The 18,932-nt window shown below is 42.1% G+C and overlaps 2 protein-coding genes across 9 annotated transcripts in view; one reads left to right on the top strand and one right to left on the bottom strand.

Annotated features, from left to right (window-relative positions):
• pdlim7 (PDZ and LIM domain 7) overlaps positions 1-8,930 on the top strand; it is a 43,127-nt gene extending 34,197 nt beyond the window's left edge. For all 3 annotated transcript variants that reach the window (XM_052074930.1, XM_052074931.1, XM_052074932.1), the window contains exons 6-11: positions 4,015-4,067; positions 4,289-4,526; positions 5,208-5,388; positions 5,521-5,641; positions 7,183-7,298; positions 8,526-8,930. In XM_052074930.1, coding sequence (XP_051930890.1) covers positions 4,015-4,067; positions 4,289-4,526; positions 5,208-5,388; positions 5,521-5,641; positions 7,183-7,298; positions 8,526-8,612 — 796 coding nt within the window. In that variant the 3' untranslated portion in view covers positions 8,613-8,930. The remainder of the gene's footprint in view (positions 1-4,014; positions 4,068-4,288; positions 4,527-5,207; positions 5,389-5,520; positions 5,642-7,182; positions 7,299-8,525) is intronic.
• A 3,460-nt stretch (positions 8,931-12,390) lies between these two features.
• The window catches only part of unc5a (unc-5 netrin receptor A), a 207,462-nt gene continuing 200,920 nt past the window's right edge, over positions 12,391-18,932 (bottom strand). For all 6 annotated transcript variants that reach the window (XM_052073821.1, XM_052073831.1, XM_052073840.1 and 3 more), the window contains one exon: positions 12,391-14,405. In XM_052073821.1, the coding sequence (XP_051929781.1) occupies positions 14,240-14,405 (166 nt within the window). In that variant the 3' untranslated portion in view covers positions 12,391-14,239. The remainder of the gene's footprint in view (positions 14,406-18,932) is intronic.

The raw sequence follows: 18,932 nt of genomic DNA, 5'->3' as shown, positions 1-18,932 counted from the left end.
TGGTTCGTTCTTTTGAGAACTGTGGTAATCAAAGAAAACGGCGCCCACAGAAAGTGATTTCGGCTTTAATGATTTGACTTCTATTTTTCGTACTTTAAGTCGCTCTGGAGCAGAAGTCACATTTTTTGAGGAAAAAAAATTATACAGTGCATGTCATATGGCGTCTTCATAAATGAACTCGATGTAAACTAAAAACAAAAATTCCAAATAGGCCGAATAGTCTCTTGGTCAACAAAAAGTATTCAAATGGAGACTTAATAAATAGTTTGTGCAAGTAGGACGACATTTCTTCGACACAAAAGCAGGAAGTTCAGTTGCTGTCGTTGTAGTACGACTAAAACGCGTACACTTGCTAGTGATTCGATGCGAATGAGAGAACGGGAATGTGACCGTAAATAGGACGGAATTTGATATATTGAAGAACTGACGGCCTGTATTGGCCTGGCATTGCGAACAAGTGTACTTTAGGACTACTTACCCAAACATATTGACAGATTTTTGAGTGGCATGTAGCACATACGTACAATCGGTTTGTGGTCAGTAAGCACAACCAGAATTCATACATATGTCAGTTTTTGAGAAAATGGTTTTGAAATGTGCCTGTTAGAAGAAGAAAACACAGAAGTATTAATAGAAGAAGTAGCAGTCATGGCAACTAATGTGTGACATACAGCATGTCGTGAGTATGCTACCACAACGGGGATTTACTGTTCACACCACCAAAAGGCGCAATAACCTCCCAGGATTTGGCCACCTTTGGCCACAGTGCGATGCAGAATTCTGGTTAAGGTAAGCCATTTTAACATAAAAAGGAAAAAAAAAATCCATAGTTAGAAACGGAAATTTCGAATCCCAGCAGAACTCGTTCGATGCCTTTGACAAAGTTAGGGAGGCGGGATTTTGGGTGACAAACCGAGCTCTAATTTTAATCTATACTTGTCGTAGCTACAAGTCACACCTGAGCACAAGTCGAAGGACGAGCCAAAGTATGATTTTGAGTCCTAAAAATACGCTATTACTTTGTCAAAGGAGTTATCGGTGGCGCGAAATGTGACTAATGAGAAAAAGTAAGTAAAGCACTTAATAAAATCATTGGTGTACATCTGACCACCTCTTGAAAATGAGCTGGAAAAATGGGTTGGCTTTCACAGTTTGTGATCTGAAGTAGGGAAAAGCAAAGTTGATATATGCCAAATATCATGATTTTTCGTAGTTTGTAAATTCAGATGTCATGGTGTCGGTGGTAGATCCCTGACAGTTTTTGTACACGTAGTATGGTCATGTGTGAACATTGTTGCTGCCCAATGAAAAGCAGGTGTACCATGTCCATATCTTCTTGCCAAACATAAAGACCACTTGTTCTCCTTGGTGCTTCAGATGAGGGTAAACTATTTTGGAAAAGCATGTTTTTTCATCGAATAGCAACAACAATGCACTTAATCGGAGCTAATTCAAAGCCTGAGTAGGTTGTCAAAATTGTGCTTTGAACTGCAGGTGTTCAACTCTCGTCAAACAGCTGCAGTCGCTCATTTTTTTTAACCCCAAAACAAAAGTATCGAGTAACCTGTTGACATTCTTAACGGCCGCGCAAGGGTAAAAAAAACACCAGCTTTAACTTGTATGTCCATTTTTCTTTATCCTTGTTGTCCCCTTGTTGAGGCAAGTCCTTATTTGGGGCATAAAAACTGATCTTAAAATGTTTGATTCAAATTTGGGGTGAACCGCTTTTTTTTTTTTAAATAAATAAAATGTCGCTTGAATTGTTGCCGTTTGAAGTATTCCACTTTAGCGGTGTTTTCATCAATAAGAAAAAAAAATGCAGAATGAGTGGAGCAGCTGTGAGACACGCAGCCTTTTACGGAAAGTTGTCGGGTTTTGTTTATCAACCCACATCACCTTTTGCGTGGCAGATGACATGTGCTGTCTTTCTTTGTCGCAAAAGAAAAGAGAAAGCTTTTCTTTTCTCTCCTTTTAAATTTAACGCCGTCTGCGCTCAAGTCGACACTTTCCTCTGGGGACCGGGCCAAAATAAGAACAACCGAGGTAGATGAGAAATCACAGGTGGAAAGAATGAACCGCAAATGTCAAGGCGTCTGTGGCTTGTTACTCTGCAGCGTGCAATCGCGCACCTGCATCTCTCTTGGCTTGGGGGCGGTTGGTCCTAAGTTGAAAGAGGTGAAAATGTCACGAAAACACACTCCAGGCCACTCCAGCTGGGAATAGACACGGTTGAGGGTGCACCTGTACCCTTTGGCAGCCTGAGGAGCAGACAAACAACAACAGGCGGTCTCGGAGGAGCTGCTTGTCTGCTGGAGGAAGAAATGGACCTTCGGCTGATCCCGGGTCTGCCGCTCATTTAAGTCGCTTTCCTTGATTTGACCTCGACTTCCCCTCCGTCTCAGCGGCTGTGTTCCATTTAACTTACTTCCCGTCATCAGCGATTCATTATTAATATGTATGCTGTTGGCAAACGCGTTTTTCTTGCGCTGCCTCCTTGCGGCACATTGGATACATATGTTGATTAATTGAGAGGCGCAGTGAAACGCGATGAGTGGGGCGAAGCTGAAGAGCAAAGTTGAATCAGGGTAATGACTTGCCCGATTTTTTTTGTCATTGTCAACCACCTGCAATTTCATCTCGCAATTGCTGATTGTAGACGGCAGTGTTGATGTTGTAAACACGAGAGTCGCTTAAGGCGCTCTTCTATATCTATATCGCTTAAGGCGCTCCACACCCCCCCCCCCCCCCCCCCCCCGGATTGACACCTCTCCAGAGCACGCCATCTTCACTCACAACTTGTTTTCCCTCCATCTGAGATTGAGTTTGAAGATTTTCTGAATATAGTGACGCTCGCTGCGGGTAACAGAACTTTTAGATGCAGAAACAAGTCCTTATTTCCTCAGCTCTGCGCATGCCGGCTGAAAGCCAAACGCCTCTGGATTCCGAATATGATGGGATCCCACTGAACATGTTTGATGAGTTTCATGTCTGTAAATCTTTGTCTGGGAGTTCTGGAAAACGGTCAAAAGAGTTTGGGAGCTACTGCCATTATTCTTGACTATAGTGTGTGTGTGGAGCACATTTTGATTCAGTTTCTCAGTCCCTGAGTGTTTATTTTTGGTTTTTTTTTTTTTTTTTTTTTTAAACCAGGTGAGACTAAAACATTATCTCACTGGTATGTTGCATCTCAGTCTAAAAGTGAACTGAATAGAACTTGACCTTACTCCAAATCAATGTTCGTTTTAAATTAATGAAATTGGTTGATGTGTTGGAAGGCCTCCCTCACCAAGTTTTGCAGATTTGTAAAAATTGTAATGACTTCAAATGATATATACAAAGTGTATCTACAACATTTTAGTGTTAGTAATGCCAAGAGATCCCGTTCACCTGTTGGATGGCGATGCCCGTCTGATTGGTCAAAGTCAGACTAACGCATACAATTCCATATGACACTCATCGTACGTCTTTGCGATACACATGTTGAGTTTGCATGGGCCATTATTGTGATGATATACTGCACAGCCTTAGAAACGCACTCTACCGTTTCCCTGATAAGGACATCAGACTGCCGGGTTGCCAAATTTCAATGCAGTGAAGAAGCATTGGAAAATAAGCAGATGTTGTAATCTAAATGCAAGGATACACACAGCTGTAGAATTCCAGAACCCACCCAAAAAAAAAAAAAAAACATTGTCACAGTATATACATCAGTGAAAAGCAGGATCTTAAAAAAAAGTGCACAAAATTGCACCAAACAAATAAACAACCTGTTTGCTTCACCATATTGCCAATTTTTAAAATGTGATTTCTTTGCTACCTTCAGTACTGATTTAACTCCTCAACCGAGTTCCCTCACTGCAGCCGCATCACACTGTTCACATGTAATGTTTCGATTGTCCACACAAAGTAATACGAGGCCACCGTGGCTGCTGCTATCAACACAAACATGACATGCATCGTTATCACGAGCTCTATACTTTTTTCCCTCTCTAATTAGTCATTTTCTCTTCATAGTGTTGAGCCAACTCCATCGCCTGCCAAGATTCAGACAGCAAGTCAACCAGATGGTGAGTTTGTTGTCCTGCTGATGCATTAAAGCAGCACGTAGGATGCGCTAATGCTTTTTTATGAAGTGTCGATACATGAAGGATCAACAACTGCATTCAAGTGTCGAGAGACATCCGGAGCGCCCGCCCCCTCCCACCATCACGATTCAAAGTCACAGCCTGTTGTGTTTTTTACTTGCTCAAAACAAATTCCAATGAGTGCTTGTTTGCCCTAAACGCAGGATCCAATACTGCAGCCTCAGGCATCTCGGCTCCTTCCTCCCGACCCCCGTGGGTCACCGACCCGAATTTTGCCGACCGTTATCGTCCGGACAAGACGAGCACGGTGGTGACGCAGCACCAGCAGCCGGTTCAGCCCACACCAATGGAGAACCGCAGCTCCATCCTGCAGGCGGCGCAGCAGACGCCCCAAGGCAGTGAGAGGACCCCGGTGTGCAGCGCCTGCAACAAAATCATCAGGTGGGAATCTGAGATGGTTCTGAGAGGATTTAAATCGCTTACTGATTACATCACAGACAAAAATGAATAGAAATCAATGCGGGTATCGAGAGCTTGAAGGAAATTGGAGTGTAGCCAGTGGGGCAGTCTCTCATCTGTGGAGCTCAGTCATTAGAATTTAGTCTTTTGGCAAGTCATCAGAACATTGCTGACATTTGCTACCCATAAGCAATAACGTTCAACTCACATTTTATGTGATTTACCATCTCGTGTTTGTTGTTCAAAATGTTCCTCATCATGAAGGTACGCTTCAGATCGAGGACGATGATTTTGCGCCTTGGGCCTGTGAACAACCAAAAGTCAGCAAAGCACCCCTTTTTTTTCCTCCCTCCATTTCCCCCTTCACCTCTCGCGATCGACTTGGTACCGGTCTGCGGGTTACCGGTCGATCGTATCGGGCACCCCTGCTCTAAAACATATAATGCATTGAAAATAATATACATACAGGTATATACTGTATACTACTGTATATATATTTTTTTCATTAGTTTTATTTGGATGAATGAAAACGCAGAAAGCTTTTTATTTTGTCGGACACCGTTGCCGCAGCGGCAAACTGTTTGCCATGAAAAATTTGTGACTTTGTGGCTGTGAAAGATGCACCCAGCTGAAGTGACCGTGAAGCCGTGTCGTGCTCCTCAGGGGTCGCTACCTCGTCGCGTTGGGACGCTCGTGGCACCCCGAGGAGTTCACGTGTTCACAATGCAAGACGGTCCTGGAGGAGGGGGGCTTCTTCGAGGAGAGAGGTTCCGTCTTCTGTACCAAGTGCCACGATAACCGCTATGCACCCAACTGTGCAAAGTGCAAGAAGAAGATCACGGGGGTGAGAGAATGAATCTAATGCGACTAAACATCCGAGCGGGGGCCGTTGTTTGAAGTGGGACTTAATGGATGTAAATGCATGCTGGAACCGTGGTGAAAATAAAACATTTACGAGCTTTTCTCGCCCGATCAGGAAATCATGCACGCCCTGAAGATGACCTACCACGTTCAGTGTTTTAAGTGTGCAGCCTGCAAGACTCCTATCAGGAACCAGGCCTTTTACATGGAGGAGGGAGAGCCTTACTGCGAGAGAGGTGACAAGTTACTCCGAGCGCACACGACATTAAAGCTGAGCCGACGCTATGGGAAGGTGGAAGACATGCAGGATTTTGTTTGAGTCTGATGAATCCAAATTAGAGAGCTGATCCCTGGTATTGCCCATAATACATGAGGACATGAAGGCATATTAGGGGCTATGTTGAAAAGAAAACAAATACTACAGAATAAATAACGTTCGACATTAAAAAAAGCACCAAGTGCAAGTTTTACAATAGTTAAGGAATTTTAGATCAATTATATATATTTTTTTACGTTTGCTAAGCTCACGCTGTTGATGATTAACATTTAAATAGTGAACAAAGTAAAAAAAAATTAATACATTGTAAAATCACATACCAAAAACTTTTTTGGGCTGGCAACCAGGTCAGGGAGTCCTGCCGCCTACTGCCCTAAGACAGCTGAGATAGGCTCCAGCATGCCCCACGACACTTGTAAGGATAAGCGGATCAGAAAATGGATGGAAATTAAGGGCATATTACAAAAAAGAAACCTGGATTTAGCAAAAGAATAGTAATATTCTATCATAGTATTACCAGAATAAAGGCCTAATATTAAGACAGTCACAATTTACTATCTATCTATCCATCTATCCATCTATCCATCTATCCATCTATCCATCTATCCATCCATCCATCCATCCATCCATCCATCCATCCATCCATCTATCCATCTATCCATCTATCTATCCATCCATCTATCCATCCTGTATATGTAAATTATTTTGTTCACAGTTTTAATAGCATTCCCAAGTTTTAAAACACATTTTCCATGTTATTGTCAAAACATATAAAATACCCCCAGCATCAATACTTATAACATGTTTACAAATGGCATTGCGGTAATTAGCCTTTATTAATGAGCAATTTTACTGGGGCACGACCAATATCGATTTTTTTCAGGCTGATGCGTAGTCCCATATTTGTCAGAATACAATTCCGATAACAAATTCTGCTGATTTCGTAAAAGCCAATATCAGCTGATCAATCAATCCCTAAAGTACTTAAAGCTTCAAGAGTGTCTGTTTCACCGAAATTAGCCTGTTTTGAGGGGGTGGCTCTGTTTCATGCTAGCGAGGGACTTGTATATGCTGAGTCTGACTTTCCTTCCCATGACTTCTACACAAACACGCACATCTTCCTCCACCAGTTCAACAACTTCATTGAGTAAACTCAATGCAGCTCTGCTTACCTTTTGGCTTTGACATTATAAACAGGGGTATCACATCAGTTGGGGGTTGTTTCTGCACGATAGTTTCACACGATGTAGACTGGCCGCTGTTTGAAAGTGGCTCCGGATCTTCCCTCATCACACCAGATCATTTTATGGGTGCAATCATTATGTAAATGACGTTCTCTCCCTGAACCATTTTCAGAAAGAGGAACAAAGGGTTGTTTTCCCCACCTGATGAGTGCAGGCGCTCCAGACGCCGGCCGATTTTTATACGAGACATTCAAAATCAATTTTGCGCAATCTGTCCCCTTTAGAGAGGACCGTTTTCAGGGCTTTGTCTTTCCAGATTACGAGAAGATGTTCGGCACCAAATGTCACGGCTGCGACTTTAAGATTGACGCCGGGGATCGTTTCCTGGAGGCTCTGGGCTACAGCTGGCACGATACGTGCTTCGTCTGCGCTGTAAGTCGCTCCCTTTCATGTCTTCTCCTCTTGCACCGGCGATGCCGAGAAAACATCAGACGGGCTCTTGGAGTGGAACCTTTTCCTCTGTGGCCCCCCAAATTGTAACTCATTCAACGGTAAACAAACATTTGGTACAAGAGCTGAACAATTCTGAAAAATAATAGCAATTTATTTTCCTCAATATTGTGAAGCATTTTTTGCAAGGTCCTCTTCACGTGCATTTTTGAATCGACCCAAATGATAAAATAATTCGGATTACGTTAAATCGGATTTGTTATACTAAAATGCTTTGGTGTTATTGGTGTGGTTCTTAACCTGGGTTAGATTGAACCCCAGGGGTTCGGTGAATTGGTCTCAGCGGTTCGACGGAGCCTCTGCCATGGAGGTTAAGACACACCCGACTCAACGTGTCAATTAGTTATGACACGCCTGCTTGGCCATCACTGGCTGGTTCATTTTGTGCATTTTTTTTTAATGTCTTGAATTTGTTAAAAAAAAAAAACATTTTTATTTTTCACTAATGAAAGGTTCGGTGAATGTGCATAAGAACTGGTTGGGTTCGGTACCTCTAACAAGGTCAAGAAAAACTGCATCCAAAATGTCGAGTCTAGATCGTGGCAAATGAACCCTTTAAGTGTGTGTGTGTGTATGTGTGAGTGTGTGTGATATATTCAGTTAGCCAAAATGGGTTTTTAGAGCATTTGTTGATTTTTATTCGTTTGTATTATTCCAAACGTGCCTTAATTGACATTTTAGTAGTGTTAGTATTAGTTTTTGTAAAGAAAAGTCACTAAATAATGCGTGCTAAGGTCCTATCAACTACAATTCTCAACGAACCTCAGTAGATATGCATTTACAGCAATACCGACATAAATACTGTACATTTCTAATGAGAACACTGAAAACTCATGTTTAATATTAATCAACAGACATTTTCGCTATAATTATTGTTTTAACGTAAAATGAAGTTTCACGTAGTACGTTTATTTTGTTTATTTTTTATTTCGTGAACAAAAATGTTCTTTCAATTTTTTGGTTTTCATTCATTAACTACAATAATAGGACTTTGTACCACGAAATGAACATCAAAGCATAGAAACAACACAAATATCACAGGACTCTTGAAGCAGAAAATGAAAGAAAGGAGCACAGCAAGTAGTTTTCTGTCCATCGGGTTGTGATAGTTTGGCCCTTCCCTGCTTTTTGTTTTCTGCATGTGTGAAGCTGTGCCAAATCAACCTGGAGGGGAAGACGTTTTACTCCAAGAAGGACAAGCCCCTCTGCAAAGGCCACGCCTTCGCCCCGGTGTGAGTCATCCTCTTCTCAAATCTTGATGTCCTGCTCAAATCACATGCAAGCCTGTGTTCATCTGGATGGTAGAAGCTTAACCCTCCGTTTGCGCCTCTTATTCTAAATATCCAGCCTGTCACCCAACTGGACTGTGGTGACCTGTTCAAACACGCCATTATCTTGTTTACCTTCAGGTCAACCTGATGACATTGTTTTTTAAAATCATTATTATTATCAGTATTATTATACAGTATATATTTTTTTGCATTTGGACTCATTTTAATTTCCAGAAAATTTTAACAGGAGGTTTGGTTTAAGATTGTTGCAAATGTGTTGGGGGGGGGAAAAAAAAACGTTGCAATGGGACTTAAGAGACTCTTAGAAAAAAATGTATTACAGACATACCATAATAACCATATAGTTTTGTCAGACAACAGTAAGTTTTTTTTAAGACAGTATTTTATGTGCCCAAAGATAGAATATTAGAATTTATTACAAATGACTCATCCTGGAGTTATTGTTTTAACCTACAGGCTTTTGAATATGTATTTATATTGCTTCAGAAAATGTGTTGTTTGAAATAACTGCCGGATTGATTGAATAAACATATTTGTTGTTGTGATGTTGCAATGCATGTGCGAGTTACTTCATTGCGTGGATGGACGTATTTTTGTCTTTTCAGAGTCCAGACTTTTCAATCACAGGTACTTCTTTATATACAGCATAACTATTTTTAAAATGTGTTAGGGTAAAGCACTGTCTGAAAAATGGCTGCCACTTAGTGAGTTAACATGTTCACGAGTGGGATAAACCAAATAGCTATCAAATAATTCCTCAATTTTGTCTATACCTATTTTCTGTTGCCATGACAACCCCAGTTGCAAGTAAAACACTAGTCTTTGAATAAACAATATATAATTTATTTACAGTTTTCAGGTTCAATTACTATACATACGTTTCTGAAATGTCATAGATCGATATATATATATATATACATAAGGCCAAGTAAATACTTGAAAGCACTTAGAAACGAATTTCCAAAATTCTACCAACAAATCCATCATTATCCCAAAAGTACAGAAAATCATCCTTTGCTGAAGTTTTTCTTTGCCACAAAAAAAGTCTCCACAACAATGTACACCGACAGTCAAAACGCAAAAAGGTAGAACCAAATGAAACAAACTCAAACCAAATTGGGATTATACAATTGCATAAGCGCAGTGGCGTGTCCTAAGTACAGCATTTTTGAATGCAGAAAGGCAAAAAACATTGACACGGAACAGAAACGGTTCACAAGTACAAAAGTCTATTTGGAGAAAACATTTGGAGCAACATGGCATGTAATGCGCACGCACACGCACTCGCCACTTGACGTCAAATGGGAACGAGTGATACAAAATGTACAGTTGTGATGGAAGCAAATGTTGGATAAGCCGGCAACCCGTGAATTACATTAGTGGGACGCGCACGCACACACACGCGCAAAACTTATGCTCATACAGACATGCACGCGTGCACGTGCATTCTCACGAAGACTCGCCCGGTCAAGCCGTCCCACGCGCGCACACGACATATAACACACGCACTCACACACTTGTTTACTCACGAATGCGCGCACCTCTTGTCACGCGCGTTCACACATTTACTCGCTCACTCTAATAAAGACACGCGCGCTTACAAAACTATCACACATGGACACTCTCAAACTCGCGCACTAAGACGCTTTCGCTCAAGTGCACACTTGGATCGAACGAACAGCCGCGTGGCTTCTCCAACAAGGCCACGTCTTCCTCCCGCCGTCTAAGCTCGGTGATTGATTCGTTGCAGCTCGTATTTAAATGCTACCAGTCGTAAGTCCATACATACGCAAGTGATGAGAAACAAACAAGAGAACACCGAAGCTTCCCATAAAGAGCCCCCCTCCTAAAGCCTTAGAACACTGCAGAAAGTTTCCACTGCTAGATCGCCAAACAACAGTTAAATAGGCAAACACGTCACGGTTTAGACTTGACAAATGCCGCGCAACTTATGTGTCATATTTTATTCTTTTTTAATGTTATTGTTATTATTTGGCTTCGTATTAAAATATATTTTACATTTCTTTACAAAGTGATTGCACGAACACACACAAGGTCAACATGACTGCTGAAACAACAGTGTGGATGCTCACGGCACAGAAAAAAACATCTGGGTGAAAAGAATGAATGAAAACTTTGGTTACCAATTTAAGGTCACTCACGCGCACGCGCACCCGTACATGCACACATAACTATGCAAAGTGACAGCACGTGGCTGCGATACTAAAGGGACATTACACGTGGACGTGATCCTTTTTAACGAGATTTATTTGGTGAGATTAACACTATGTGTCAGAGGGGTGAGTGAAGGTTACTGTTAGAAATCACACGCACACACACACACACACGCACGCACACACACTTAGTGTGGTGGCATCTTTGCACCAAATGCTCTCTGGTCGTTGGAGAAGAAAAAAACTAAAAAAGTCTGGTGGGAAAAGAATGAAGGAGCACCAGAGCCACTACCAATGGAGGAAAAATATTCTGGTATTAAAAAAAACACAAAAAAAACCCTAGCTATGAAAATAATGCACTTATGGGAATTCCATTAAACTTTTTGATTTTACAAGGAGAAACAAAATATGAAGAAAAAAAAGGTTTAATTTGATTCAAAACTAAATGTCTTGCTGGGCGATACACCAGACGCATGTCAACCAGAAATATCTTGAATTTGAAAATGTAATTCAAAAGGAGTATAAATTTCACAGGATGAAAGTGATATGTTTGACAAATTAACACGGTGAATTTTACGTTAGAATGTGATACACTGCACATTTTAATGGGAGAGGTTATGGCAAGATTAGGCTATACAAAACAAAGCAATTCCTTCTGGCTCAGATCAGTGGCGGAGCTCTTTGCAGTTAGTTCTTTTGTAAACATTAATTGTTTTTAAACACTTGGCCTTTATATTGTATATATATATATATATATATATATATATATATATATATATATATATACTCAAGAGGGATCTATATAAAACAGTATCTTAGAATACCGTAGCTAGGACGTTGCCAATAACTGGAAGGGTTTGCTCTGTTTTGTTTTGTGCAACATTGAAGTCTTTGTTCCACTTTAACGTGATGTCCTCGCACATTAAAACGAGAAAATGATCGCCTTATAACGTGAGAAAGATGTTATAATGTGAAAGCTATCCCATTAAATCCTGAAATTTATCACATCCTTTTCCGGAGTGACAAGCAATGCGCTTCCGGAATTAAGAGGAGAGAAAGTCACAATTTTATTTGTGATTAATTTCTTGGTGTTGTGTCTTTTGCTGCACTATGATACACGATTTCCAACGTTTTTCGACATTTCATTCTGACTGTTCTGGGCGGGGGAAATATTCCTGTCGCACTCTGACTTCATATTTTCTCAAAGTCTGCCTTTATTCTAATAACACGAGGGGTTCTACTTTTGTCACACTTTGTAGCAAAAACTCGTAACTTGGCTCTTGTACTATAATGATTGCGTCGCTCTGTAAATGTTTCTTTGTTTTCGATGGGGTGTGGTTCTAATAGTTCTAGGTCGGAAGGAGAGCTGCAGTAGCCATGTCGGAATAGTGTTACGATGGCGCATTAAAAAAACAAAAGCGTCCTCTTCGCAAAACAGCGCGTGGAAACATAAAATAAAAATAAAAATAAAAGTAAAAATCGGGACAATCGTAAAAAGAAGCTCCGGTGTGTTGACGGGCTTCGGAGCATACGGCAGTTGAGTGTGTCTTTAATGAGGGAAGGGTGGGCGGGGGTCTCTCCTGACAACTTTATAGACATCACATGCAACCCTGAGGAGGAGCACGCACACACACACTATGGCTGAACTGGGGATTGAACCTGCGGATGTTCTCCGTGTACGCGGCAACTGGGAGGATGTTCTACGGAGTTGGGGTGGGGGGGGGGGGGGTGGGGAGATATCAAAGCGCACCAAACATGGCTTCAGAAAAAGCACTGCAAAAACAGAGCAAAACAAAACAGTTTTTTTTAAAGACCCTAAAGTAGACGTTAGCCGCTGCACGTTAGGTAGTCAACAAACATCCCGCCCGTGCGCTTCACCATTAAAGCAATTAGAGGACACGTCACTTCGGACGGTGACGACGTGTTGCCTCCCAAGTGTTTCGGGGCCCCGCGGCGCCTTCATTAGCTATGGCGTGCGAACTAAAGTGAAGAAATGAATGAGACCTCCCTGAAAAGAACACACATGGAACACTGACGCAAAGTGGAGGCGACGGTGACGGCGGTCCTCAGACGAACGAACCTTCCATCCTAATTGCAGAGAGAGTCTGCTTTAAATCGCTGACAACCTTGATATCCACTTAAGGTTTTTGTCCTCACTCGCACTAGATTTCATTCCCAAAGTTTCCAATCTTGTCCCTTTCAACCAAAAGAAAAGGCTCATGAGAATGAGAACGGCGCCATTCAAAACTTGGAGAGAGTGCCCCTTGAAAGTGAAGCCCCTTGAAAGTCAACCCTTCATGCATCTCCAGTGACATTTTACAAGTGAATGCTTGTATATCAAAAAAATGTAACAGTTAAAAAAGAAAAACTATTCTCTTTGGGAATAATATATAAGAATATAACTGCCATTGAACAAAACATTTTAAAAAGTCATGCTTCTTGTGCCTAAAAACGAAACGGTGCCTCTTTCATAAATTAGCTGCTAGCACATGTCAGCTAGCTACAGAATCCGCTGGGATTGGGCTGTGGCTATAGAAAGATAATAAAATCAATTAAGCTAACTTACTAAGAATGCCCTTTTCCACTATTCGGGACGTGTTCAATGTTGACTGGGAACATTTTATAATGACGCCAGTCGTACTACAGTAGTTGCATACGGTTGTCAACCAGTGCGGTCAGCACAACCGGTACATTTGGTAGCGGGCTTCACAGATATGTTTGAGGAATAAAAAAAAAAGAAAATCAGATCAGAGTGCATATGTTCCAAAAGAACGTTACCAATCAGGCAGGCCACAGCCATTAGCAGCCCACCCACTATGGGGGACCACGTAACTAGTGTAGAGTTTTGCCTTCCTGCTAGGATGTAGCTGCCCCACGAGTATGCCAAAAGGTTGTCATGGATCGCAGAAATGCCAAAAATGTGACAGAAACGTCTGAGGACAGACGTCATGCATGACAACATTCGGAAATTTGGCTACTGAACATCTAGCGCCTCAAGAGATGTGCTTGAAGTGCACAATTTTGCTTTACTCGTGCACCAAAAATGGCAGCGGCGAAAAAAAAAACAAACTGCTAGAGTGAATTCTCCTAATAGTGACGGACCTTAAAATGGATATCAAGCATATTCGTCAAAGGACTTTCCTGATGTCAGTTTTCAATGGAATGAAATGATTGGCTGTGTATAACCAGCGTTCATTAAGCGCTCCATGAAATTATGTAAGAGAAAAATTTGGGCAGGAGTTCGGAGGGCAATGCTAACTTTTCAACCAAGCTGACTGAATATGATTCTCTCATTGGAAAGTGTGAACACGGGTCCTCCGACATTGATTGATGTAAAACAGACAGCTGCGATGGTCTATATGGAATTCTTGCACCCTGCTTGTTTCACCTCGGCCTGTTAGCACTCGCCGTCCGACACCAGGAAGATCATGGCTTCCTGCTTGCCGATGTCCGCCATGACGGCAGCCAGCTGGTTGATGTTGCCGCCGTGGAAATGTTGCACCTCCCACAGGTCCAGGATGGCCGAGGTCGGGCTCGCTTTGGACGCAAAGAAGCTCATGTGTCTGCACGCACAACAGTTCCACAAAGAATACTTGGCATGAATCGGTGAGCGCACACGCGATTCATATTTTGGACACGCTGTCAGTTAAAGGAGGCAGGCATACGATGTTTATCTATTAACCTGTTACACTAATGGACAAGTGTCATCAGGCAGCTTGGTGATGCCGTTCGGCTGGGTGATTATGGGAAAAAATAGGAATGACCGTTCTTTTTTCAACACGATTATTCATTCATTCATTCATTCATCTTCCGTACCGCTTGACCCTCACTAGGGTCGCGGGGGCTGCTGGACCCTATCCCAGCCGTCTCCGGGCAGTAGGCGGGGGACACACTGAATCGGTTGCCAGCCAATCGCAGGGCACACAGAAACGAACAACCATCCACGCTCACACTCACACCTAGGGACAATTTAGAGTGTTCAATCAGCCTGCCACGCATATTTTTGGAATGTGGGAGGAAACCGGAGCACCCGGAGAAAACCCACGCAGGCCCGGGGAGAACATGCAAACTCCACACAGGGAGGCCGGAGCTGGAATTGAACCCGGTACCTCTGCACTGTGAAGCCGACGTGCTAACCACTGGACTACCGGGCCGCCCCACGATTATTCATTGATTTCAAAATGTAGTACTTATTTTTTAGCAACTCTAGATATACATTGAAACAACAACCCAAAAATAAATGACTAGTACGGGGGTCGGCAACAAATGTTTGAAAATGGAAAAAGATTTTGATAGTAGGCTAATGTAGTTCAAACAGATATAATTACATGTTGCAGCTCTGAAAAAGGAGAGCTGTGGTGTTGGTTTTTGAAAAATGTACACTTTAGTTATGCTTTTAACAGTCTCCACAAACAGACACGTCTGCGTCTGACCGAAACAAAAAATCTAATACAAAATAAATTCTATGGGGGTGTTTGTGAACACACAACAAAGGTATGAATAACATAAATAATTCTGAGCGTGTGTTTCCTTCATTCTAAGTTTTCTTGGAAGGCTTTTATTTTTTGGACATATTTGTTTTTTGTTTGTGTTTTTTTGTCCTGTATGGCTCTTTCAACATTTTGAGTTGCCGACCCCTGGACAAGTAGAAGACAAATGTGATTCTTCTTTCAGTTTCATTGCTCAGAACACCCATTGTGCTTTAACTGCTGTGCATCTGATCAATTTTTTTTTGAATTTCGACTCTTCTTTTGTTGTGCCTCCACTGCACTCTACTACACATTGAACGGGATTGCCACATTTGAACCATGACACACAAACTGTTTCTTTCTTTACATTCTGTTTCATGATGAGATCACTCGACGGTTATATAAAGTGCAACATTGCAGAATGCTATTTTTCCTTCGGGGGGGGGGGGGGGGGATCTATGTGCCTGGTTTAGTTATTCAGTTGCCGCACGCGGCACATTTTTTTTTTTTTTTTACTACCAAGTCGGAACAGGCTCCTCCATAATACTCAACTAAAAAGCCATTTTCATTTGATGCCCAACAGAAGCTTCAAAGCAAAAGCCTCATTCATCTTGATTCGATATCAAAATAGGTCCTACATCCCATTCAGTCAATCCGGTACGGACTTCTAACAGTTGACACAGTCGGAAGTGACCTTTTCCCATTTTAGGCGCCCGACCTTTTGGCCATCAAGCCCAATCAATGACAACAAAGTGGTCGTCTCAGTCGGCTCTATATTTGATGTCCCCAATGTACTTGCACACACCGATTTGATGGAATGCTCTTTTTCTGTTCGGCTGCCGTCGACGGCCAGAACTCTCAAGGAGAACACGCGATGCACTCAAAACACTCAAAGCACTGAGGCGGTGCGCCGGGAGGTCAACACGCCACCAAATACTTTTGACCTTGCCAAAGGTCACAAGCAGTCCGTTCCTTTGCAGCGTTTGCTGTACTGAAGAACAAAGAGCACAATGGAAATTTGTCGGCAATTGATCGATAGTTTGTCATATCGACTACCTATAATCTCCTAAAGGAAGTGGAATGAGAAATATCAAACAATCATTGTTCCACAAACACTGGCTACAAAATGACATCAAGAAGACAATGATGTCCAACGCAACGTGATCGGAATTGGCTTTGCAAAGGCAATAATGCTCAGCTTGAATCGACACTGCCAGCGATAATTATGTTTATTATCGGTCTCGTAATTAGCCGCATGCAACATTTTTGACTGTCATGCTCGTAATTGAGGTCAAATATGAGACAGCTACCGCAGTTTGACAAACTACTTGAGCAAATTAACACCTGTCTGACAACTGAACATTGCTATGTTTGCCAAGACCCTCGATTGTATTGAATATCATTATTATATTGTACACGTGGCCATAATGTTGTTGTGGATTGCAATAGTAGAAAATTGATCGATGTATCCACTGACAAAATGGCAGAGGAGAAAAGCTGCTGTGTTTGACTCGTTGGGACCACGTGCAGTTGAAGACAGATGCAACCAGCAGAGAGGTTGTTGTCGTCCCGTCTTCAGGCCTAATTGACAATTGATTCTACTGAGAACAGCACTGCTAATTAAGCCTGTGCCGCATCAATTAACCGGGTGATTAATTGTGGCAAAAAAAGTTGATCGGAAAATTTACTTTCCCTATTGGGTTGGTAAAAAGGGATCAATTGCTCTAACTTCTTTTCAAATATGCCAAGTCTGCAACGTAAAAACAAAAACAAAAAGAACACGTCGCAGCTTGTTATCCAGATTTGCTGCTGATGGATTGTTTGCACGTAACCTTCCCCCGCCCTCTGCATTCGAAAGGAGAATGTCGTACCGGCAGAGAAAAGTTGGATACATTTGGCAGCCTACCTGAAGAAAAAAAAGTCTTTCATGTCGAAACTGCTCAAATCAAGTTTTCCAGGTCCATATTGCAATGGACGGCGAGCTGTGTTCGGAATCACCCCCTACCCACCAGAGTGCTCATGCAAGGTTCGAAACATATACCGGTAGATATTGTTTTTCCTCTACAGAGCAGTTTTGCAAAGCGCAATGTTCTAATTTTGTGTGAATCAAGACTGCTAACTAATGTAATTTTGAGACCATCTATTGTCTGCAGTCCACTGTATGAGAATTGCTCTGTTGTACCGTAATTATAGGACGACAATGACATAATTAATTAATAGCACATTTGAGCCATTTTTGGGTGAACAGGATCGTCCACTAGTAACGGGTTACAATACACTATGAATTTCACTGCTATTATTGTTGTTGTGATTTAATGTAGACACGTCCTCGGCCTCACCCAATACCCGCGCCTAGTGCAAGAATACGCTGTGTTACGAACACTTTGTTGAAGATTGCCTGGATGATTTTGGGCCGGGTGACGTTATGGAGCCACTCTCCGTCGACGGATTAAGCTAATGTTGCTAACGCTGATGTGCGCGCAATCTATTTATATTATTTAGGATCCCCAAGAGAGCCTGCAAGATCGGCCCAGCAAAGCACCAGTCTCATGTCATTTCATGTACACAGTTATGTTTTTTTTTGTCCATTTTGCTGTTTTTTCGTTTTCTGCACTCTCGCTCTGGATGTGGCCGATGAGAGCCAATGAAAACCATCCTAGTAAAACACCAGTCTCATGTCATTTTATACACACGGGTTAGAAAATAAAACCATTCCGAAACCCAAATTTTCTTTTCTATGAACACAGCGCACCGGAACACCCCCACATGCCATCCCCCCCGCCCCCCCGCAAACACACACACACACACACACACACACACACACACACACACACACACACACACACACGCACACACACACACACACACACACACACACACACACACACACACACACACACACACACACACACACATGCTTTCCCTAAATCACTCATGATGGATTTTAAGAAGATTGGGTTGGTTAATTATTTCTACCCAGCACATTGGGTTGAAGATTGGATTTTGGTGGGTTTAAGAGCTGGAGCTGGTCGCCATTAAGGACAGACAGTTGGTGTACACCCCAAGTTGAAGTAAGTTGAATGCAACATTCCGGTAACGACTGGACGCCTCAGTGAGTATCACTGCTGACTTTGTATACAGGAATTGAGGTTCAACTGCTATTATTTCACCCAATTTGGTTTTCTTTGGACCCAGCCGTTTCAAAGCTGCATGTTGGGAGGAAGGAAGAAGTGAATGATTCTGGGCACAGCCAGCATACACAAGTGATTCATCTGAAACAAATCGACGTGGATTAAATGAATAAACTAGTCTCTGTTAACATTTTTTTTTAAATGCTAACTTAATGTCACAATTTTTAAACATTGAATTGTATATGGTGAATGCGAGTGAACATCCCTTCCAGATAAAGTTTTGGGGTAGAAGCATTCACATTGAAGTCAGCAAACACTGCCGTCTCTGAAAGACTATCCCGCGTGTTAAGACTTTCCCTGCTTGATCTGCCTGGAAAAGGGTTGGCGGCGCCAATCGTAAATCTGTAACTCGTCCTATTTACAGAGTTGGGCTGCGCCACGGATTTGAGTCATTCACCGCAATAAAAACGACAGTTTGTAAAGTCGTTAC

This window comes from Hippocampus zosterae, chromosome 1, assembly GCF_025434085.1.
Source record: "Hippocampus zosterae strain Florida chromosome 1, ASM2543408v3, whole genome shotgun sequence".
In the NCBI taxonomy this organism is placed as follows: Eukaryota; Metazoa; Chordata; class Actinopteri; order Syngnathiformes; family Syngnathidae; genus Hippocampus; species Hippocampus zosterae.
The sequence above is the reverse complement of the archived record's forward strand: the minus strand, read 5'-3'. Positions and strand labels throughout refer to the sequence as shown.